At 41.3% G+C, this 24,323-nt stretch overlaps 3 protein-coding genes across 16 annotated transcripts in view; 2 read left to right on the forward strand and 1 right to left on the reverse strand.

Moving 5' to 3' along the window:
• The window catches only part of LOC145518219 (histone H2A type 1-A), a 60,667-nt gene extending 54,917 nt beyond the window's left edge, over positions 1-5,750 (forward strand). Inside the window, exon 2 of the transcript XR_014062761.1 lies at positions 5,237-5,750. The gene's annotated coding sequence lies outside the window, so the exon portion shown is untranslated. The remainder of the gene's footprint in view (positions 1-5,236) is intronic.
• Positions 1-24,323, forward strand: part of SLC17A1 (solute carrier family 17 member 1) — a 215,238-nt gene that overhangs the window by 170,357 nt on the left and 20,558 nt on the right. The window contains exon 13 of one of the 10 annotated variants that reach the window (XM_081522124.1): positions 5,237-6,690. The exons of the other annotated variants lie outside the window; for them this stretch is intronic. The gene's annotated coding sequence lies outside the window, so the exon portion shown is untranslated. Of the gene's footprint in view, positions 1-5,236; positions 6,691-24,323 lie in introns of those variants that run through there. 10 annotated transcript variants of the gene reach the window in all.
• SCGN (secretagogin, EF-hand calcium binding protein) overlaps positions 1-24,323 on the reverse strand; it is a 50,027-nt gene that overhangs the window by 22,912 nt on the left and 2,792 nt on the right. Inside the window, exons 1-6 of one of the 5 annotated variants that reach the window (XM_081522134.1) lie at positions 18,716-18,934; positions 18,282-18,349; positions 17,297-17,389; positions 11,144-11,233; positions 1,304-1,360; positions 798-875 (exon numbers count right to left, since the gene is read on the reverse strand). In XM_081522134.1, the coding sequence (XP_081378260.1) occupies positions 798-875; positions 1,304-1,360; positions 11,144-11,233; positions 17,297-17,389; positions 18,282-18,341 (378 nt within the window). In that variant the 5' untranslated portion in view covers positions 18,342-18,349; positions 18,716-18,934. Of the gene's footprint in view, positions 1-797; positions 876-1,303; positions 1,361-2,151; positions 2,270-11,143; positions 11,234-17,296; positions 17,390-18,281; positions 22,943-23,592; positions 23,664-24,323 lie in introns of those variants that run through there. The other 4 variants (XM_081522136.1, XM_081522132.1, XM_081522137.1 and 1 more) reach the window with 4 other exon arrangements.

Raw genomic sequence — 24,323 nt, forward strand, 5'->3', positions numbered from 1 at the left:
AAGCTTCAAGCTAGGAACTGAATGATAATGTGAGAATGAGTTCACCAAAGGCAACTTCTCCTTCACTATTTTCCAGGGAACTTTGATGCTAAAATAGTCTCAGGTCATTTAGGATGTGATTGTGTGAGTGGCAAAAGGAAATAATGACAAGGACTACAACAACTGCTGCAGGAAGAGCTCACATGTACTGAATGTTGGTTATTTCCTGGATGCTCTGCAAAGCACTTCATATGCATCCCCTCACTTGCCCTCGCAGCAGTTAGGTACTATTAATCCCCATTTTTCAGCTGAAGTAAACAACAGTAGACCATTTCTCAAGGTCATAGCTATAGTTGGCAAAGGTGGAATATGTATTTCTCAGCTTTCTGACTCTCCATTGCCCTAAATGAATGTACTAAATGAGTAGAATCATCCATTGGGGGGGAGGGGGGGCTCCCGTGTGTTTGGTCCTGGTTGTCTAGGTCCATGTTTCCTTGTTTCTGTGTGACTTGGATTAAACCTCAATAACTTGAGATTACTGCCTGGTGCTTAGTAACCTGATGTTAACTGGACTTTCCAGGTCTCCCGAAGGATAGATGAGCAGCTCTCTCTCATATGCGTGCAGTCTCATCCCAAGAGAGAGACTAAAGGAGCTCAAAGTTAGTCACTGTTCCCCAGAGTTCAAGGTCTTCTCATGCACTTGTCTAGACTGGCAAACACTCAGAGAGACCTTAATTCTGTGCCAGATGCTGTTTCTGGGCCCTGGGGAGACCGTGGGGAAGCTATCTTCAGAGAGATCGCGTTGCTCAGTTACTCACCATGGTGCCAGTATACTCTCCCAGCTTCGCCTCTGAAATGGCCTTTTTGTGGTGGAGGAAGAGGTCTCGGAGGAAGTTCTGTGAGATCAAGGGAAGAGCCGCATTTTATCTAGTGAGCAAATAAACCTAAAAATCTCAAGAGGCTGTTTTGTAAGGATTGTTGTTTGCTTGTTTTAGGGAGAAAATGTAATGCTTTTTATCAAGCAAGAAGTCCAAAATGCAGGGCTGTCACTGTTTGAAGGGAGCCCTGTGTAAACGGAACCCAGAGAACAGCTCGAAGCATAAACAGGTGTCATAAATCCTCAATTACATCTTTCCCAGAGAGAGCAATCAGTGTCACCTACAGTTTCTAAACCTTCTAAATGTGAATCAGTTTTTTAAAATTAGCAAATTCATATCCATGTTTCTTGGAAACACAGAAATCAAGCTCATGATACACACATATCAAATTCCCAGGGATGAGCTAACCCGCCGTTCGCCCGGAGACAGCTCCCAGCAACACTCACACAAAGTTCGGCAGCGGATATAAAGCCACTGCTGTCAGCATCGTATTTGCGCCAAATCTGAAATACACAAAAGCCAATAATCCATTTATCATCAAATAATTTGGGTTCAAGTTATGCTGATGTCTACTAAGGTTCAGCATCTGATAACAGTACTTAACTGGGTACAAATAAAACTATGTGAAGAAGTTTAGGCTTTCTTTGGTGACAGCTCTTTTGGGGCAGAACTCACTAGAAATGACTCCCTGCATCCACTTAGAGCCACTTAGGGAGGACCACAGTACACTCACTGAAAGGGAGCTCTTGGGAAGTTTGAAGTGGAAAGATATGAAGGAATGGCCTTCAGTGGGAGAAAATATGGCAGAGTAAGAAATCTTCTTTGTACTAAATTTCTAAAGATGCAGAGCCCTCTAAAAAACAACTCTTTAAATATATAGCTCAGCTGGCAAGAAACTGAGATGGCAGAAACTAAAGTCTGTCCCGGGCACATCTACTGATCTCTGATAACTTAGCCTGTAGCTTTATCAGGATACTTCATACAAGGTAGTGTGTGTTTGTATAGCCCCTCAGGCTCCTCTGTCCATGGGATTATCCCAGCAAGAATACTGAGTGGGTTGTTATTTCCTCCTTCATGGGATTTTCCTGACCCAGGGATCGAACCCATATCTCTTACATTGGCAGACAGATTCTTTACAAGGCAGACAGCAGACAAATCCCTGGAACCACCCAAGGTGGGAAGTCAAACTGAAACACCTAAATAAGACTAAAACCCCAAACAGCAATAACCATAATGAAAAGGTGAACTTCCCCTAAAAAATTGCATGGCAGAAAACGTCCCTAAGGAAACCTACCTGTGTGGTCTTGGCTCTGGGTAAAGGGAATAAAATCTCTGACAATTCCCAGCAACAAGCCAACCCTTTCATTAGTTCAATAACAGCATTCATCCAGCTGAAGATACAGTTACTTAAACTGGAAGAGAGAAGAGCTGAATATTTTTAAGGAAGCATTGAACTGCTTTCTTTAGTAAATGGTGTGATTTTGACCACCTCTGATTATTGCTTATTAAAGCCTCACAAGTTGGCAAGTTCCCTAACTCCTATGCAAAATGAAAAAGTAGCACTAAGGTTTTGTTTTGTTTTGTTTTTTTAAGTGATAGATTTTTCCTTTGATGTGGAATGGGTTACCTGAGTCACCAACTGCAGGGACCTTAGTTCTAGACCACAGCCAGAGTCCTGGCTAAATATCCTACAGGGATAGTAGGAAATACTGATGCTGACGTTCTGTGGGAAGTGTTCAGAAACTTCGCCACTTTCAGTCCCCGTCACCAGCATTTCTGCCTGAATCTAGCCAGGCTTAGAAAATCAACTGGTTAAATGATTTATGGTTTATTTATTTATGATTTACATCCTAATTTTAATGGTATGAATATACCAGAACTAAGAATGAGAATTTCAAATAATAGTTTGTATGCTTTTTTTATGCTGTTCACCAAATATTTTCCATCTAAATTATCTTGTAACTTTACTACAACTGAACTATTGGAGGACCAAAGATCTTTATGTGAATGCTACACATGCCATCTTGAAAGAAAGAAAGCAAAATAAAGAGGTTTCCAGGCAAACCAAAGCAGGGTTTATTACCAGCAGATTCTTGGTAAAGGATATACTCCAGGAAGGAAGAACTCAAAGAAGGAAAATTTAAGATAAAAAAGGAATGGCGTACAAAGACAATGGGAAACACTTGGGTAAATGGCAACATAAAATCTTGTTAGCATAAAATTTATGGGATTAAAGAAAATAAGATAGAACTTATTCTGGATGATAATGGCTAGTGAGTTGATTCATACATGCTAGCACTAAAGTATCTTAAGGTCCTATAGTTCAAGGGAAATATAAATATATTAAGGTAGAATTTCTTAAAATATGTGTGATAGTAATAGGTTATAACAAATTTAATTTTAAAAAAAGAATTCAGGAATCCAAAATATTTTTTTTAATTGGATAGAGAAAGAAAAGCTCTTTGCAGAAGAAATTGACAAACTAGAAGGGAGGGAGGAAAAATGGAATAAGTTAAACAAAAAAAAAAGTTTCCATAATGCTATTTCCTTTTCCCATTTCTCAAGATTATTCAAGCCTATACAGGCCTAACATTTTAATACTTTTTTACTGATTATAAAATGAAATCATATTCATTGTATAAAATTAATGAAATACAAAGAGAAGAAAACTCTAATCTTCAGATATTTCCACCCCAGAGATAATAACTTACCACTTTCATGTCTTTCCTTTTCATTATATTTCTATTACATATGTGACATAATGAAGGGGAGGTCATAGAGGCTATATACTTCAGTGGTCTATTATTTTTCATTTAAAATTTTCTGTGAGCATTTTTAAGTACAACTGAAATTATTTTCAAAATGTCATTTAAAATAATTTATAAATAACTGTGATTCTAAGATGGAAAATGCAAAAATACAAAGAATTTAAAGATCATCTAAAATCTTATCCCTTAAAAACAACCAATATTATATCTTGCATGTATTTACCCATTACCTTAGTTACATTGATGTTAGGGGTAAATAATTTTTTAAGCAAAATTAAGATCGTATTGTTTATATAATTTTGTTTCATAACACTGTTATGCATTTCCTTCTTGTCATTAAATATTCTTTGAAAACTTGATCTTCAGTGATCCGTAAAATTCCACAATGGGGTTTTTCTTTCTTGAATCTTCAGGCCTAGAACAGTTTCCAGCATAATGCAGGTGCTCATAAGTATTTGTGGAATGAGTGAATTGTATGAATGTATCATAATTTACCATTTTTCCTTCATTGTTAGACATTTATGTTATTTTCAGTTCTAACTGTACTAAGTAACACTGGGATATTTAATATACATCATAGCATTGAAAACTTGTCTACATCTCTGATTATATTCTTATATAGATGCTTGGAGAAGTAGGACTATTAAGTCAAAAGGTAGATTTTTTAGAATTAACTCTGGATTGGTGAAATTGTAGCGGATCCTGATTATATTTTTGCAAAATTGCTTTCCATAAGATTATCCCAGTGTGCATGCCTACCAGCAGAGCATGAGCAACAGTCTCAGCTTCCTTGCCAGCACTTCATCTTTTTGTTAATCCCTCTAAAATTTTTACCACTTTAGTAAAAATTAGTTGTTTCTAATTTGCATTTCTTTGGTTACCACTATATATCTATTGTCTACTCAGATTTTTTTCTGTGAATTGTTTATGCAAATGCTTGCTCAGTTTTACATAACTTCCATTTGGCCAGAAGATAAAGTAGTGTAAAAGGGTGCTAAGTTAGTATCTCCTAAATGGGGACTTGGAAACTCTTTCAGGAATGGGGCCCTGGGTGCAGTAGCTGTCCTAAATCTATCGCTCTGGCCTTTAAGACACCCTGCTCTGTCCTCCCTGGCCTATTTTTCACCCACAGACAGTAACATCTATGTGGTGACCCAAGGACGAAAGAGCAGATAAAACCAAAGAGGGTCTTGGAATGCAGGAAGGGAAAAACCAGACCCTTAGCATCCTTCCCTCCCCCATGTTGTAACTCTAATGGAACAATATAACCTGTCTCCCTTCCTACCTTGTAGGGAGAAGGTATTTGCCCTAGTCTTACTGAGTATACATGCTTCATCCAATGAGCAAATGACCCACAAGACCCCTATCCCACTCCTTGTACCCTGGGTATAAAAGTGAACTAAGGACCCCTATTCAACTTCAGTTCTCCCTTGAGCTGACCCGCTATTCTAAAAGCATCTCCCACTCTAATAAGAAACTTTATTTCCGTCTCATTCTGTCTCATGTCTGGAAGTTCTTTTCCAACCCATGCCCAGTCTATGACATATTTGGTGGCCCATACGGGGACCTTGGGGTCTCCTCCCCCACCTCCTCACTTCTCCTTTCTTATAGGGACCCCCTGTGAACAGGCAAGTGCTGTGGAAGCAACTGAGGAACTCTGGCCTGGCTTACCCTCTGGTGTGTTCCAAAGGCCCCACTGCTCACCGCGCCCCAGTAGCTGCCGCCTGAACGGATGAGGGTCTCTTCTTTGTACTTCTTTCCAACTGAGGACTAGGTCAACCAATATTGTGTGGGCACGGGTCAGGCACTTAAAAGCCATTAGGGCACCTGCCACATGAAGACTCCCTTGTGAGGATAAGGGGGACACAGAACAGATCAGGCCACAAGGGCATCTGCTTCCAGCAAGACAACTTCCATAGTGGTTGAAGCAAAACAGAGACCATCGTCCCCTGGCCACCGCCTCCCCGATAGGATTGTAAGGTGGATTCCTCAGCCTTCTTCCGCGTCACTTTCACTTCTTTCCCTTTTTGGTCCAGATTGATTTACAGGAGGCTAGGTGTTGCCTCTGAGCCATCCCAAAAGTGCTTTCTACATTTCAGGGAATCGCCAAACGGTGAGACACCCGGTTGCTCTCTGTTTTTCTTTGCCTGGGTCACATGGTGCCCTAGCCACACGGTTCTCAGAGGTCACCGCTCACTGTCAGACACAACTGTTGGAACAGTCAGCCATTTTTGTGCCATTAGTCACACGGAGAGATCACTGGGACTAAAGGGACGCCTTTCTGTCAGCCGGTGACTCTCAGTACCCCCATTCTACGGCAGGTAGGCTAAGACTGGGTTCTGGTACGTCCCAGGAGCCTCTCTCAGACTCACTTATATGAGTCTTGGCTATATTCTCAGAAACTGGAAATTTTTGACCCTGCAAAAGGCCTGGCCCCACTACAAACTGGGGGACCCAAAAAAAAAAAAAAAGTGGCCTCTGAATGGCACACTAGCTTTTGCCAAAAGCAGGGAAAGGACTCAGAATTTCCTTACGTCAGTCCTTCATGGCCCTCAGTCTGAGTCCGGATTTGAGGGACTCATGCCGCACATGTCTTTCTGTTGCCTCCCTACCTCCTGTCACCCTCTGTCTCTCTCCATCAGATTTCCTAGACAACCCCTGCTCGACCTTTCATATCCACATGATCTCTAGGAAAGGATTCTGAGGCTCCCTTTGGTCCAGGTCTTTCTCCTATATTCAAAAGCCTGAAGGATCAAAAACTCTCCTCTATTCTTCAAAACCAGTTCTTTTTTGCACATGCAATTAAAAACAACTAGCTTGTTAAAAAGCCTGCCTAAGGAAAAGCTTGAAGTTAACCCTTTCCATGTCCCTGAAATACACAGCCCACTTTGCCTGAGACCTCAGCCTTGGGCAAATTAGAACTTCAAAAAAAAAAAAGGGGGGGGGTGTCACAGAGACAGTTTAAATCTCAAGAGGAAAACTATGAGATCTCTGTCGTGTCTGTCTGTCTGGATTTATGTATGTCTCAGTGTGTGTCTTTAAAATAATATTGCTGAAGTTGTAAATGAGTTCTAATTTAATTGGCCTAAAGAAAAGTAAGCAGTTACAAATCAGAGAATTCTAAATACAAGAGAAATCAACCTAAATGAATTTCAGATTCACATGAACTGGGAAATATTCAATATTAAATATTTAGTACAAATGCTTGCTAATCTAATATAGACATAATATTAACATAATAGCATAATATTAACATTAAGCATAATAACATTAAGCATAATATTTTCATTGTACCTAGGTTTATTATAAGTTAAACATTGTTATATTGTTATATCTGTTACAAGTTTGTCAGCAAGGAAAGTAACTTGAGTAAAGGAACTTTAAAAATATATATATAAATGAGACAAGAGCTTTTAGTTAAACTATCAAGAATAATTATACTTTAGGAATATCTGTCTAAAATAGTGTCTCCAGATTGGGGTGACTTGAATTTCTAGGGTTGTGCTAAATTAAGTGACAAAAGTTTACTGAATAGCTAGGTCATTTCCAAATAAGATTCTGAAATATTCATTACTGAACACTAACTTCCTCTTAACACAGAAACTAAAGAGATTTTGGACTATTAATGAATAATGTTTGATGCCATCCTGAGATGTTCTCTAGAATTTTTTTTTTTTAGAAATTATCACTGGTATTTATGTTCATCAATCTATAGAATGCTAATATATATAAGGTCAGTTCTTGGTTGCTTAAGGAAAGTAGGATGTGTGTTTTCAGTCAAGAAGGTATGAGAAATGAAATTACATTTTTTAAAGGGAAAAGGAAGTAGGTCTGACTTACAGGTGGCTGTTTCAGGATGGGAAAACAAACTAATGGGTACAGGACATGATAAGAAGGTTTTATGGAAAATGGACCCCAAAGGGAAGAGTTTTGTGCATAAATACAAGTTTTCTTGAGATGTTGAACTGCCTTTAATAATGGATTTTAAGTTTCTTTACCTCTGAAGTGCTCTGTTCTATGTTTACCTTTGAAATCTTCTTTGTTACTTTGGCTAAGTGAATATATTGTTTCACAGTGATCTATATGATCCTATCTGATTAAGTGTTATAAACCCCTTTGGTATTTATCAACAAAATTTCCTAAATAACTTGACTTCTAGCTAATTTTGGGATGCCTCAGAGGGCTCTGAGACATCCAAAAGACCTATTAAACTACCTGAGTTCATTTGACATGTTAAATTACATGGGACGTATTGTTGGAGGAGTGATGAATCCTCTCAGGTTATACTGTATGGTTGATGTTACTAATATAGATATCCTAGAAATTATGTGAAATTCATGAAAATCTGATATGTCCTGGTAAAATGTTGTCAGTTGTAATTCTAGCTATCATGTTAAAGTGTTACAGGTCACAGCAATGACCAGGCTACTTTGTCAATTGCAATTTAATTAGATTTTAAACATGCCTTCTATGGTTTCACTCTCATGTCTTTAGAAAAATAGTGCTAGTTCTTCAAGATTTATGGAAAAGACTTTTTCTAAGATTAACTGATAAACAAATTCTGTTTGTTATCTGGTAAACTGGTAACAGACTGGAATTTAGTTTACTCTCTGTTAAGAGAACAAAGTTTTCTTAGAATGAAGCTTTCAATAACAGAGTATGAATTTCTTTGCTTTTAAGTGATTTCTATTTGTTTTTAAAATCTTTTGTTACTTTGGTAAAGTCAATAAACATTATTTAAGATTATGGTACATGTAGACAAAGCTCATTCTGCTTCTACAAAAATAAGCCCTCACTGTTAGACTTTTGCTATCCTGATGTCCTTAAACATGGCAACAGTCTACTCCTAAATCAGGGAATTAAAAATGGGTGAACAATAGCTGAAAATCAGAGAGTTAGGGCTATGAGAAATCCAAGATAGCCACTTGGCTTTTCCTGGCTCCCTGACAACCTCATTTTTATTTGATGGGTTAAAGCCTTCCCTGGGTACAGGGTTAATGTCCTCATAATGAAAAAATCATGTTTCATTGAATATTAAATTTTGTCAAACTAAGTTTCTAATTTTGTTAATTAAGGTCTAGTTTTTACTAAGACTCACTTCTGAGATAGTTCCTTGTTGTTATATTGCTAAAAGGTTTAATTAATTAAGTTATTAAAAAAGACACTCTAAGATTGTTTCTAAAGCTAATCTCAGTAACCAATCTTCAGATAAAAATCAGATGCTCCATGATGTATAACCAGGAGATTAACACCAGGCTATAGTCACTTAACAAATGAAGTCAGATGACCTGGGGTATACTGGGCTATACCTAATGAAAGTTCTTGACTTAAATTCTTGCTTGTGACCTTATAATAACTGCTAGCTGTTATTTTCTATGTCACTTGTTTCAGAAGATTGTTTTTTTATGTTACCAAATGTGTAACTAAGCATGTGATAAAATGCTGATACGCAGTTCCATATGAGATCAATGATTGTAGCAAAGTAACTCCAGATATGGGAAGAGGCAATAAGAGGGAATATTTTCCTGGACCAAGAGGCTAGTAAGACAGGTATGGTCCAGAGACTTTTGCGACTCACAAGGCCTGGTCTAGTAACAGCACATTGAATGGCCTGTCAATGGAATCTTTGTTAGACCTGGGAAAGAGCCTTCCCAGGACCGCAGGACACAATGGCCATGAAATGCCTCCAAAGCATGGTCACATATGTGGTTATGAAGGGACCCTGCTGACTGGAAGTTGTCACTTGCCAGCTGCATCTACAAGGATTACTTTGTGACCACTGCAAGCTGCTGACCTTCACCATCCCCTGAAAGGAGGTCAGAGTGGAGATCAGGCACTCTGTGCTCTGGAAAAAACCCCACAAGAACCAGCCTTCAGATAGTTAGGTGTTTTCAGGTAAAGATTTTATGAGCCCAAATCCTTGCATCTTCTCGTACCTAGAGAAACACTAATGTCACGAACCAATGTCTGGTCCTGGTTCTCCTGGCTAGCCCCTGAGCAGCTTTTCTACTTCTATTAATCTTTGGGCCATGTACCTTTAACTTTCTCGTTAAGTTTGTTTCTTCTAGAAAACAACAAATCTCCAAGTGGTAGTATGACAAGAATATTCCCTGACCAACACCTAGACAATGCTGAAACAAGTCACCTTATCATTGCATGGACTCTCATCTCACTCCGTAAATGCACCCTGACAGAGAGCAGGCAAAGGGAACCCAGAGCCCCACAATGCCCCTGTACAGCCTGAAGTCAGAGCGGCCATCACCCCTTTTCCTTTGAGACTGGGTTCCCAAATGCCTGAGAAGGGAAATAGGTAGATAGTTAGACATGAGCAGGGTGTCAAAAGGGGCCAAAGAATTGGCCCTAAAAATAAAGAGGAGGAAGAAGTAATGACCCAAGGACGAAAGAGCAGATAAAACCAAGGAGGGTCTTGGAATGCAGGAATGGAAAAACCAGACCCTTAGCATCCTTTCCTCCCCCATGTTGTAACTATTAATGGAACAGTATAACCTGTCTTCCCTTCTACCCCATAAGGAGAAGGTATTTGCCCTCCTCTTCCCTGCCCAGTATACGTGCCTCATCCAATCAGCAAATGACCCACAAGACCCCTATCCCACTCCTTGTACCCTGGGTATAAAAGTGGACTAAGGACCCCTGTTCAACTTCGGTTCTCCCTTGAGCTGGCCCTCTGTTGTAACAGCGTTTCCCACTCTAATAATCTTTATTTTCTTCTCATTCTGTCTCATGTCTGGAAATTCTTTTCCAACCCGCGCCCGGACCACATCAACCTAGAGGCTGAAAGAGGAGCCACTGATTCTGCCTTTAGTTTTCACTCAGGCACAGTGATTGCAAAGAGACACCTGCTGGCTGGATCGGCCCTCTAATAAGTTATATTTTGACCATACTGTGCCTTCAAATCTAGAATTAGTCACCAACATTTAAAAGTAAGCGGTTGCCCAGAGGGCCTTCCCTGGTGGCTCAGTGGTAAAGAACCTGCCTGCTAATGCAGGAGACCCAGGTTTAATCCCTGGTCTGGGAAGATCCCCTGGAGAAGGAAATGGCAACTCACTCCAGTATTCTTGCCTTGGAAATCCCATGGACAGAGGAACCTGGCGGGCTACAGCCTATGGGGACGTGACTTAGTGACTAAACAACAACGAAGTGTTGCCCATGGAGTCTGGATGTCTAGCCTGCATTCTCAGAAGGCAGCAGTTCGCTGGAGCTCACAGGCTGGTACTCACTGGGCTCCACGGTCCTCACTCTACTCTCCCATTACATTCCTCAGATACCTGCCTTCCTCTAGTGCAAGCTAAGGAGTCTGTTAGCTCAGAAGCAGCCTAGGTCAACCCACTGAGGGAGCACATTGAGACTGGGGGCCACAGTCCAGGCTCAACACCAAGGGCTTCTTGGTTTTGTCCCATGGGCAGCTCTCCCTGGGGGAGGGAGCAGAGGAGGTGGCAGCCACGGCAGGTGCCTGGGATCCTGGCCTCATCCTCCATAGAGATACAACCAAATGCTCACCCGCATAAACTCCACACTGCTGTCCAAGGGGGTTTCCTGGCGAAAGAGCAGAAGAAAGTTTTCATCCTCAGATAAGAACATGCCAGCAAGCTAAAGAAAAGGGGAGAAATAGCAGTTGGTGATGCTGACCAGTGCTCCCTGGGTAAAAGGCACAGAGCAACGTATTAGAGGGCAGAATGGCTTAGAACTCTCAGGGTGGGTGAGCTCAACATGCAGTTCTGTGCCCTCAATTGTCATTTTGGATTCATTGATTCAAGAAGTATTCGGCACTCTTACTAGATATGAAATGCTGTGAGTATCTGTTTTCTATGAGCTTACAATCCAAAATCATCATTATTTAATAATAAATGTGTTAGTGTTTAAAATGTTCCACACTTTATCTTAGAAGCTCCAGTATTAACAACTACACATATAGAAAAGAAAAATACCAAATAACTTTTTTAGAATTAATAATCACTAATATTTATTGAACATTTACTGCGAGCCAGGCACTGTGCCAAGTAAACTGGCATTTTTCTTTAATTTATTTTTGGCTGCTGGGTCTTCATTGCTGTGCAGGCTTTCTCTATTTGCACTGAGCTGGGGGACTACTCTTCATTGCAATGTGCGTGCTCATTGCAGTGGCTTCTCTTGTTGTAGAGCATGCGCTGTAGACACGAGGGCTTCAGTAGTTTAGGTGCACAGGCTCTGTTGCCCCATGGCATGTGGGATCTTCCTGTGTCCCCTGCATTGGCAGACAGATTCTTAACCGCTGGACCACCAGGGTTTTTGTTTGTTTGTTTTTTAATATATATATTCTTTATTTGGCTGTGCTGCGTCTTAGTTGTGGCACTCAAGATCTATCTTCATTGTGGCATGCAAACTCTTAGACGTGGGTTCAATCCCTGGGTTGGGAAGAGAGCATGTGAAATCTAGGCCCCCTGCATTAGGGGTGTGGAGTCTTAGCCACTAGACTTCCAGGGAAGTACTACAGATAATTTTTATATGTCCTTTGAATTGTTCTGTGGGCTTCCCTTGTGGCTCAGACAGCAAAGAATCCGCCTGTCAATGCAGGAGACCCAGGTTCGATCCCTGGATCGGGAAGATCTCCTGGAGAAGGGAATGGCAACCCACTCCGGTATTCTTGCCTGGAGAATTCCATGGAGAGAGAAGCCTGGTGAGCTGCAGCCCATGGGGTCGCACAAAGTCAGACACGACTGAGTGACTAACGCACACACATGAATTGTTCTAAATACTTACATATGCTAACTCATTTAATCCTAACAACCTATAGGGTGCATAACACATCATTATTATTTATCAGTTAAGGAAACCAGGCTGCACAGAGACAAGGGACATGCCATAGTTAGTAGTAAGTGGCAGTATCAGAACTTTAAGAAAGTGAAGTCACTCGGTCGTGTCCAACTCTTTGTGACCCCATGGACTCTAGCCTACCAGGCTCCTCCGTCCATGGGATTTTCCAGGCAAGAATACTGGAGTGAGTTGCCATTTCCTTCTTCAGGGGATCTTCCCAACCCAGGGATTGAACCCGGGTCTCCCGCATCATAGGCAGACACTTCACCATCTGAACCACCAGAGAAGTCTGTGCTGGAGAGATGCTGTGTATGCAGATGACTTTGGGGCCCCATGGAAAACTAGGAATGATTGCTATCTGACTTGATTCTTGAGTATTGGCTAAGGTTTATACTCTTACATTATTAGTGTCTGTATGATATTTCAAAAGTTGGTTCACTTGTGATAAATTTAACCATGTAACTGTGTATATGAACACCAGCTCTATTGATTTACTTCCCTTACTCCCATGAACATAGGTAACATTATCTCCTGTAGTGTGATTAGAACACTTGTTTCAGCACATGAGCATGTGTGACTGACTGGGTTCTTTGCCAAATCTAGGATATCTGACTGGGCTTTCTAGGTGGCACTAGTGGTAAAGAACCCGCCTGCCAATGCTGGAGAATTGAGAGATGCGGGTTCAATCCCTGGGTTGGGAAGATCCCCTGGGGAAGGAAATGGCAACCCACTCCAGTATTCTTGCCTGGAGAATCCCATGGATAGAGGAGTTTGGTGGGCTGCAGTCCATGGGGCCGCAGTATTAGAGGGTGTTGGAGTGTGTATTATCTTCTCAGTTCTCCCTCATAAACCACAGCCATTCCTTCTATAATCATTGTTCTCTCAGCACCTTGTATAATGCCACAGAGTGACTCCAGAGCAAATACTGTGGTTAGATTGTATGAATAACTAGTTCACACTCCCACTCATATTCTCTAGTTGGATGTAAGTCAGCTGAAGGGTGTATCATGTGAACAACAGCTGTCATATATTGAGTACCTACCACCTGGGAGGCACTGGTAAAGTACTTTTCATTTACCATCTCATTAAATTATCACGCCAATTCTTCAGGCAAATAGGAATATCCCTATTTTACTAACAGGAGGCAGCACAGTGCAGGATGTGGTAGGCTTTCATGTGGATCCAAATTCTTTCTCTATCGTCATCTATTATTTGATCTTGGACAATTTAATTGATGCCTCTGTGCCCCAATTTCCTCATGTGTAAAGTGAGGATAATAATATTTATGTTGTTGTTCGATTCCTCAGTCGTGTCCAACTCTTTGTGACCCCATGGACTGCAGCACAGCAGGCTTCCCTGTCCTTCACTATCTCCCGGAGTTTGCTCAAACTCATGTCCATTGAATCAGTGATGCCATCCAACTGTCTCATAGGATATAATATTTATATTGTGTTTATGTGAAGACTAAAATTAAGATGAGGCACTATTTATGAACTGTTAAGCAGAGTCCCTGGTACCTATTAAAAACTTAGTCAGTGGTAACTGCACTGTGGATCTAGATGATGAACTTGAGTCTCACAGAGATGAAGTCACTGGCCCAAGGTTTCATATTTCACCATGTTGACTTTGTGCTGTTCCTGCCCACCCACACAAGGTCAACTGGAACTGAGAACCGCTCTTTAGGACTGAGTGTTTTTTCATATGGAGTGGCACAGGCTGAGAAACCAAATTAAAATGTAACTCACTGGCCCTGATTAGAACCCACTCTGTCTTCAATTTATCTGGAATGGCACAGAGGAGCCCTGGGCAAATCAAGTACACAAATCCTCCTCCAGCCTCACTTTGGCTCTTACCTGTGACTCCTTTCTCATTTTATTTTGTGCTAAGTTATCTAAAATGTGTGCGTGCATGCTCATTCGTATCTGATTCTTTGTGACCCCATGGACTGTAGCCCACCAGGCTCCTCTGTCCATGGAATTCTCCTGGTGTAAGAAGTGGCAACCTGCTCCAGTATTCCTGCCTGGAAAATTGCATGGAGAAAGGAACCCGGAGGGCAAGAATACTGCAGTGGGTTGCCATTTCCTTCTCCAGGGGATCTTCCTGACCCAGGGATTGAACTTGGGTCTCCTGCTTTGTCAGGGGGATTCTTTACCACTGAGCCACCTGGGAAGCCCTCCTTTAGGTTACGTGCTTTCAACGCTGCTACCAGAAAAGCTGCATTCTGTTTTGTATCTCCTTCTTCTATCATGGTTCGCTGTTGTTGAATAGTTTAAAAACAACATCTACTAATTAAGAAGGACTCGTTTCAGATACACCATCTAATTTCTCTAATTTTTTAACCTCTGGGGCACTTTGCCTGATGAAGATCATATTTATCTTCCCAGGAGCCTCAGAGTCTTTGTCTATATAGTACTTATAAGCTTGATAAATCCTCTCTAGAAACTCTGATGGATCCTCAGTTTATCTCCTGAATCTTATTTAGGCTTTTTTGTCTAGGTACCCCACTGGGTTTTCTCTCAGATCTCCACACCATAAGATGGTAGTCCTCTGACTCCTTTTTCTCCTGATGCAATAGTATAAACACTTCTACATATGGAACCTCATCTCTTTTTCCCTGCTCTTTTCCTCTGTCCATGGAATTCTCCAGGCAAGAATACTGGAGTGGGTAGCCATTCCCTTCTCCAGGGGATCTTCCCAACCCAGGGATCAAACCCAGGTCTCCTGCATTGCGGGCAGATTCTTTACCGTCTGCTGCTGCTGCTAAGTTGCTTCAGTCATGTCCAACTGCCGTCCATAGACGGCAGCCCACCAGGCTCCCCCCTCCCTGGGATTCTCCAGGCAAGAACAATGGAGTGGGTTGCCATTTCCTTCTCCAATGCACGAAAGTGAAAGTGAAGTTGCTCAGTCGTGTCCGACTCCTAGCGACCCCATGGACTGCAGCCTACGAGGCTCCTCCGTCCATGGGATTTTGCCGGCAAGAGTACTGGAGTGGGTTGCTATTGCCTTCTCCACTTTACCGTCTGAGCCAACAGGAAAGCCCAAAATGTGTGCAGATGGGCTGATTTTTATGTCACAACTACCTGTAACTGAAGTAACCATAACAGTCAACGATAAAGCCGGCGACAGTAGGAGAGACCTTGATACTACTCTTAGACTCAGGAGTTTTTAAGGGGCTTTGGGACCAAAACAGTCCTATACTATCAGCTTCTCTACAAATAACATCAATTATACCCATTATCAGGACTCCATAATAGATTGGTTAGCATGGGTGTAACAGTTGTTGCCAGGTTCCCAATTGCTTTAGGAATTGATAAGAAAGATAATGGCAAAGTTTTTCACTATTTGCCCTATTTCATTCATTTATTATTAACAAATATTTGAGGCTTCCCAGGTGGTGCGGTGGTAAAGAATCCACCTGCTAATGCAAAAGATGCAAGAGACGAGGGTTCAATCCCTGGGTTCGGAAGATCTCCTGGAGTAAGAAGTAGCAACCTGCTCCAGTATTTTTGGCCTGGAAAAGTCCATGGACTGAGGAACCTGGAAGGCTGCAGTTCATGAGGTCAAGAAGAGGTGGACATGACTGAGCAACTGAGCCGACATGCACACATAACAAATATTTATTAAGCACCCCTATGCACTGTGCTCTGTTCTGTGGGCAGAAGGATGCAACCGTGAACATGTCATTATGAATACTTTGGTATTTTTACCTGAAACTTGCAATTATATTTCCATTAATGAATATATTGCTACTTTTACATCAATTGCAATGCAATTATTGGTTATATAATTTTTTTGCCTTTTAGTGAAAATTTTGTAAACAACTACACTCATAAATATCCAGTTTAGCTTATTCATTTTCTGAGAAGGCAGCCTTCTGGTGAACATGTCTATTTTTTTATAAGAAGACATTATCTTGCTTTATTAGCATAACTTTCTGAAGAAAAATTGCTATTTTCATCAATAATATTGACCAAGTATGACAGCATCAAGAGACTAGCTTTTCAGACTTCAGATAATATGTCTAGCAGGCAATTTTGACTAGGAAATAAATATCTTAGTTTCATAGCAGCTTATTTTTATGTATGGATCCGTAACTCTATAGAATAAATCTGTATAGATGCATACTTGTAACTTAAACCAATGCCACTTCTTGGCCATATGATGCTCGATAACTCAGTTTCCTCATCAGTAAAATAGGGATAATGTTTGATGACCATTTTTGTAGCTACTGTTACAAAATGTAATATACAATGTACAATACAATACAATATGTTACTCTAGAGTAACATAATATGTGTGGAAATTCTAAACTGTGAATCTTTTTGTAACTGGAAGGGAAAATAATCAGGTTAAAAGACAGGCTATGTGAGGTACTGCGTGCTTAATGCAGTTCCTTGCTTTAGTAGGTACTTAGTAAGTGTGGGTTGAGTTGAAGTCAAGACACCAGCTGTCTGTTTTGTTTTCATGATGTTCAGGGGTAGATGTTTCCAGTCTCCCCTGGAAGCTGATGCTGAAATTTAAACCCATTTATTGTCAGTAAGTTTTTCCTTATGTCAAGGTTGAATTTGAACAGGACACTGTGTAAAGAGACAAATATTAGATCAAGTAACTGAAAAGCCTCCAGCATATCAATTACCCAATTATAAAATAAGTGTAAATATTGATTGACCTAAATAAAATGATCTCCTTGTCACTAAGATTGATGAAAAAGGAAAAGTGAGTACTTCTAAAGTGTTATCCAACCCAACTGCCTTGCAGAGGGTTCTAATTTCCCAATCAAATGTAAAATTTTCTTTATCCTGCAGAGAAAATCGCAGCCCAAGAAGGTATTGTCAAGAAAGGTACAGTCATAAAAGATACCTCTTTGATCTGTATGCAGCCATCTTTAGAGACATCATGTAGAGCCATAAATTGTTGTTTCATCTTCTGTACATTTTCTTCTTTGACCGCATCCTACAGTGGGCCAGATAGAATCACATTAAAGCCACTGGGATTCTAAGAATGTAGTTAGGATATCAAATATTCAGAGTATACAGCCTGATAATTAAGTCTAACCAAGTTCCCTAGTCATTGAAAGAGATCTCACCAATTGCAGACAAGAGAGAGGTGATGGAGATTTCTTAAATAATCACTAATCAGAATCCCAACTAGGTAGCACAGCTAGTAAGCTCCTAATATATGAATGAAGAGAACCTTAGAGTGCTGACAGTATGAATTGAACATTTTTCTGTAGTTTTTGTGACAAGAGATTGTATTGTAGTGAACATACAAACTTTCTTCCCAAGAACATTTTGTTCTATTTTTAAGTGAAAAGTCCAGCTCTTTTGGGCCTTCAGTTTGCCATAGTTCATTCTCTTAATCTTGGACTCTCCAAAAAAATAATAATAATTAGAAGGGGAAAATAATTAAAGAGGAAACCAAAGAAGTCATCATTGAACTACCAAAGCTGTGACATATCCCTTCTTTGTACAGCTTTTTCCACACATTAAATTCTTCATCAGTGGACTGTAGGGTTATTACAAAGCAAGATGACATATATAATCAACAGTGGAGGATGTATTTTAATGCCAAGGGTGAGAGTCACAGACACTCCTAAACAGTGCCAGATTCCTAGACTCCAGACTAGATCAGTTACACTAAACTGACTCTCCCTAATACTGTCACGGTATTCCTGCCAACCAGGTCTCCTCATATGACACTCCTCTAAGTACAGAGAGATTGGCCTCTCTAGTCCTGGCACCATTGATTGTGTGGTTGGTTTGTTGTATGGATGTGTATGTGCATCGTACAGAGAAATCAGTTAAGAAGGTGAGTCTTCACTTTGAATTTCAGCTTGGTCTTCTACCTTTAGTTTGAAGGCACAGAACTTGACTTGTCCTCTCAGACCTCTAACCCCAAAGTCCATGACTATCCCTTAAACATAAAGCAAGAGAGTCTAGGGTTTCCTCTGTTGTTATGTCCAATCAGCACCCACCCCGCCCACCTTCTCTGAGACTCTAAGTCCCAAGAGGGTACTCTGGACTAGCATCTCTGGAGCATTGAAAGAGTCTCAGCGTGTGTGGCAATCTGTACATGAAGACTGTGCACACAGCCCCCAAAAGTGATGCTCTGCAACAGACTGGCTAGGTCTAGACCTAGTTCAGAGGCAGTTCTGAGCATTTGAAAAGAAAAAAAGTTGGAGGGGCCAGTGGGGTGGGCATAGTGAGTAACCAGCAGCAAAAGTGGCTGATGTTTTTGTAAAGTTAGTCCCCTCAGAGGCTATGAGGAGAAGGTCATTACAAGTTGCTTGTTCTCCAAGATTGACTAGCAGGCAGCTTGCTGTTCGAAATCTTAAAATTCCTTCTCCCAAGGTCTGTGTGACTCTCGCTAATCAAGGGAGGAAAGTAGCCCTAGTCAGGCCTCTGATGAACTGCCTGCCATGTCTAAACACCAGACTGAGTGGCTGCCTGGTCATGGAGGCCTCCCTGCTGGTGGTTCTGGACTCACTGGGGCATCACTGATTACAAGTAGGTGTCACAAATGGTGATTGTCCCTCAGCTGAGAGGAACATGCCCTCTTGTTAAGGACGTACTTAGGGACTACTCATTTCTCAGCAGGAAAAAAAGTCCAGAATTAGGAACGGTTTCCTGAATCATGGTTGTTCCAGTGGCATGGAGTGCCCAGTGAAGGTCCCTGTAGCCATATTCCCTGGGGGGATGCCTCTGAAAATTGAAAGGCAACAATGGCAGAAGACAGCATTTCTTAGTAACAGTTTAAACAGCTTATCCCCTGGGTCCAAAAGCCCTCTCCTTTGCCAGGAGATGAGGAGAGGTGCCTGGGGCTACAGCCACAGCTCAGCAGGACTGGCCTGATTATATCACAACCCCCTCTCTGACAAGTACTGCCCCTGAAGGGAACAGAGGGCGAAAGGAGATGCAGAGTGACTTAGGGTGCTTTTAAATGCAAGATCCTAAGCAGACCCCAAATGTACTGAAATACCTAAGAGGTGGGACCTGGGGCTTTGCATGTTAACAAATAAATGTAATTCTTAAGCACATCAGAATTTTATTTCCACTAGCCTAAGGAGTCTGCAACCTCCAGCCCCTCCGCCTCTGGCTTCAGGAACGCCTGCCCAGCACACAGTTGCCCAGGACACTGGCAAGTCATTTGTTATTTCCTTTGCTCTGAGGACCATGCCTGTCCATGTGTGAGAAGGTGAGGCCCCAAGCCAGACCTGAGGCAGGGATGAGGTAAGAACAGCCAAGCTATGGGAATGGCATCCGTCTTCTCCCTCACTAATGGGAACAGTGCTTCTAAAGTCAACCAAAGCCTCAGAAGAAGACAGCCGTGTCCTCAGCCTAGAGCGAGTAGTCCCACCTCTCACCCCGTGGATGAAAATAAGACATTTTCAGTTTCAGTACTGAGAGTATTTAGTTTCAGTATTCAGAAGAGAGAGCAAATTTCCTCTTCTTTAAATCACTAAAGCAAGAAGCTTTCTGAAAAGGTATGGCTTGGGGGGCACTCTCCGTCCCCCCCTCTGATATCTATGTCAGAAGCTTTCTCTGTCCATTTTCTTACTTTAATAAAACTCTGCTACACAAAAGCTCTTGAGTGATCAAGCCTGGTCCCTGGTCCCAAAGCTAAATCTTTAGCGATCACAAATCTGACATCGTTTACTGTAAGCTATCATCTTGGGGGCTCGTCCAGGATCTTCAGGACAGGGTAAGAACACTCAGAGCTCTAGCCTCTCTGCTTTCTCAGTACACACGTTTTCTGCTTTGCTTTACTAACTCTTCTGTGTGCTTGTGTGAATGAATGACACACCCTGCGTGAAGCAAGGGGTGAGCCCTGCTCTGTGGTTTCGTGGTGCCTCGTAATGACTGAAGGCAGCCCCAAAAAGGGGAGCCTTGTCAGGGGTTTATACCGACCTGCCAATGCCAAGAGACACCCCAGGTCCCTGCGAGGAGGGCGACCAAAAATGGGCAAAGCGTGTGGACTGAACTTTCCTTTCTCGGCCAGCTTTTCCTGGTCTCTTTGGCCATTTCATAATTGCTTGGGAAATTAGAACTACTAACCTAATCTGCAGGTCATAGACTTTCAAGGGACTTGTGATCCATGCTGTTATTGTATACTTGTACTTAGACCCCATGTATGGAAGTGCTTAGCCTTGCTAGACTAGGCAAGCTTTGCTAGAAAGTTAACAAGAGCACGTTTGGGAGCGAGGCGGAGCTCTAGCTCCAGGAATGTCTCTCAGGCTAGAGGTCACTCTCTTGGCTGCCTGCCTCAGGGGCCAGAGTCCTAAAAGTAAGTCTTTGTCATGGCTGTGTGGGTAGAAGCTTTGCTGGTGACCATAAGGTTTTTGAAGACATAGATCAGGAATTGCAAGATCTGGTCAGACTAGAAGTACAGTGGGCGTATTCCTTTGGTAATGCTAGCTCTTAGCAGACCAGAGAGAGCTCTCCAATGGTTTGTATCTCAACTCTCTAGATATTCCTTTTGTGGAATCTGTGGGAATGAACTGGAAGGATTGGCCCTAGTAGCTTGAGGACAAAATCACTTTTTCCTCACTGGCCGACCCTCCACTACCTCTTTTGCTATCACGTGTACTGGTGTGGCAACCCTCAGAAGAGACATCTTGGGGTTTTTGTTCATCTCTTTGTAACTCAACTCTTCTATTGCAGTCAGGACTGTACTTGGAAATGTGCACAGGCGCATGGAACATGGATGCTTCCCCTAGTAATCCTAGCTTGGGAAACATTCCAGGAAAGCTACTCTGTAACTGCAAAACTGGATTTGTTTCTAACCATCTGAAAGCTTTTAAGTTACAAATGGTTGTCCAAGCTCCTGTGAGTGCCACAACCTCCTCCAACTACTACTTGGGGCCCCTGGATCAGAGACCCTCAATATGAAGATTAGGAGAATATGTTGCCTCAACAATTTAGGGACCACACCCTTCAACAGCAGGAAGAAGTTATGGAATGAAAATGACGCACCTTTCCCGCGGCAACATATTTCTCCTAAAAGAAAAAGGGGGAATGAGAGAATCAATTCCTAGGCAGGTTGATAAGAAGTCCAGGGTCCCCGAGGAGGAGAAACAGGTCTGGGGCTCTTGAAGTGGAGAATAGGGGTCTGGAATTCTCAAGGAGGAGGAAAGGACAAAAGTTCTTCTCTACGTTTCTTTGTCTTACTCAATATAACAATGTATCTTGCTCAAGGACAAGTTTCCCCTTAACAAGAACCTTCTGATTAATCCTGTCATGTTAAAATGTATATTATGGGAGTGAGTCTGGTAAAATCTTTTTATTGTTAGTTCTGATCTTGTTAATTTAAGATGTGTGTGGTGGGAGTGGGTCTGAAAAAAGAATATAAGGCCTTGATGAGACTAGCTGGGGGGGGAGCATTCCCCTTTCTGATGTCTATGTCAGAAGCTTTCTCTGTCCCTTTTTTTACTTTGATAAAACTCTGCTACACACACACACACACACAAGGTGTGACTTGTTTTCTCCAAGTCTCTGGGGTTTTTTTTTTTTTTTTTCACCATCCAGTTTATTCTAAGACTTTGAATGGTTTTGCCTTCATTTTTTTTTTTCCTCAAATACTCCTGTCATGTTTGACAAAGTGGTATCATCAGACTTGTGGGTTCTGGAATGCCACAAACCTTGGCGTTTATAGCAGTATGTGTAGTTGCTCAGTTGTGTCCAACTCTTGCAACCATGGACTGCAGCCTGCCAGGCTCCTCTGTCCATGGGATTTTCCAGGCAAGAATACTGGAGTGGGTTGCCATTCCCTTCTCCAGGGGATCTTCCCAACCTAGGTATTGAAACTGGGTCTCCCACTTTGCAGGCAGATTCTTTACCTTCTGAGCCAGCAGTAAGTGGGAGCAAAGCAGAAATGAGACAGAGAAATAAGGGAAGGAAAGAGAAAAGGAGAGAAAATGATATTGATAAAAGAAATGAAGGACAAAGAGACATGACAGATAGTAAAGAGAGAAGAAAAAAGAGAGGGAGAGAAAGGCACCATGAGAGCTTGAGAAACAGAATGAAGACAGAAGGATAAATAAAGAGAAAGAGACAGAGAGCAATGGAGAGACATATGAGAAATAAAGACCAGAGAAAGGTAAGACAGATGAGAGAGAAATCACAGAGAAAGTCAAGAGATGATGGGAGATGATAGCTATGAAACACAGAATAGGAAATAGAAATGGACAGAAAAATGAGAGAAACCGAGATGAAGAGACTGAAAATGAGAGAGAGCAAGAGCTCCGTGTGGCTGTTGGAGACAGATGGCAGCCTTGTTTATCTTGAGCTGACTGCCCTCCCCCCGACTCAGAAACACCATCTCCAAGCTGCCCATTCCCCTCACTGGGCTCTGACATGAAAGTGTCATGCACTCCAGTACCCTTCCATGTAAACGATTATATCTGAGGACAAGCTATCACCACAATTCATTTTAAATGCTACTGTTTCCAGAGCTACTCCCCTTACCATGCATCCCCTGATAGAGTCTTTACCAGGTTCTCCCAACCCCATGCTGGCACATCTCTTTGTGTGTTTCTCCTCTGCTTTGGTACAGGGCTCCTCAAAAGTTAATCTGCCTCTCTCAAGGCCAGATTTACCATCAGGAAAGGATATAGATGCTGGATAGATAGGTTCACATTTATATTTGGGCTCTGAAAATGTTTATTTTTGGTTTGCCATTTCATAAGAAGTTTGCTACCTTTTCTAACAATGAATAATGGAAAAAAAAAATGTCTAAATGATTTGTTTGTGGTTTGCTGTCCAAGTAATATCCACTTAAACACTCAGCACCTTAACACTCTCAACATCTTTTCACCTTTCTGAACAAAGAGAGTTACCTTATCTCTAGATTTAGATCCATTAGCAGAAACATAACCAAGGAGACATTCAAAACAGACTTGTTTTAATTTACAGTTGAAATAGTGGATGACAGATGTCACACTGAAAGTCAGCGGCTAGCACATCTAATGCTGCAGTTGAACCTCTTATAAAACCTACCTAAATCCCTTCATGTTGCTAGGAGAGGGAGAAAAATTACATGCAAGGAAGAAAAGAGGTCAGATGGGATTAATAGGTATTGTAGAAATCAACATAAGACTTGGATGCTTTTTGTAACTCACTGAGAAACAAATTAATGCTTAGTGGCACAAGTATACTTACATCAACACCCAGTTTTGTCGACATGTGGTAAAAGAAAGCATCAAGCTCCTTCTCTTCTATGTAACCTTTTTCTAAATGCAAAAAGGTGTGCACAAATAATAGTCACTTACATATAATAACATGTGGCATTTAGTAATTAACATTTAACATTCTAAATTTGTTTTCAATCTCAAATTTATAAAATCCCCATGGATCTTATTTTTTGCAACTCTAAGTGGCAACATCTACTCTAGAAGACATGGATTTGAATAGCAAATAACACAGTCAAGAGTAAATGCTTTGTGCTGGGGCTCATATAAATATTTGGGAAAGGAGAGCTATTCTTGAATTTTAATCCACAAATAAACATGAGTTTTAGAATAAACTCTAACCGAAGGTTTTTGCAGTTTTCAAAAAGTTTAAGAGATGTAAGTATTGAATGTTAGTTTTCAGGGTTAAAACACATGCTTCAGATATTTTCATGTTTGTTTATTAATGAGGGCAAAACAAATGTTAAGTAGTTCTTTTCAAATAGATTTTTTATGGAGTGGGAGTAGTGTCTTTTTGAAATTTGATTTTTAAAAAATTCAGCCTCTCTTTAAGAGACAAGAGGTTACCCAGATAGTCACTGCATAAAAATGAGCAGGTTGGAGTAAAAACAAGTCAGAACTGACTTCAGATACCCGGGTGTCAGTCCCCAAGCCTCTAATATATACAATGATATCTGTATCACCACACACACACACACACAC

Source organism: Giraffa tippelskirchi, chromosome 8, assembly GCF_054371585.1.
Source record: "Giraffa tippelskirchi isolate mGirTip1 chromosome 8, T2T-mGirTip1v1.2.pri, whole genome shotgun sequence".
In the NCBI taxonomy this organism is placed as follows: domain Eukaryota; kingdom Metazoa; phylum Chordata; class Mammalia; order Artiodactyla; family Giraffidae; genus Giraffa; species Giraffa tippelskirchi.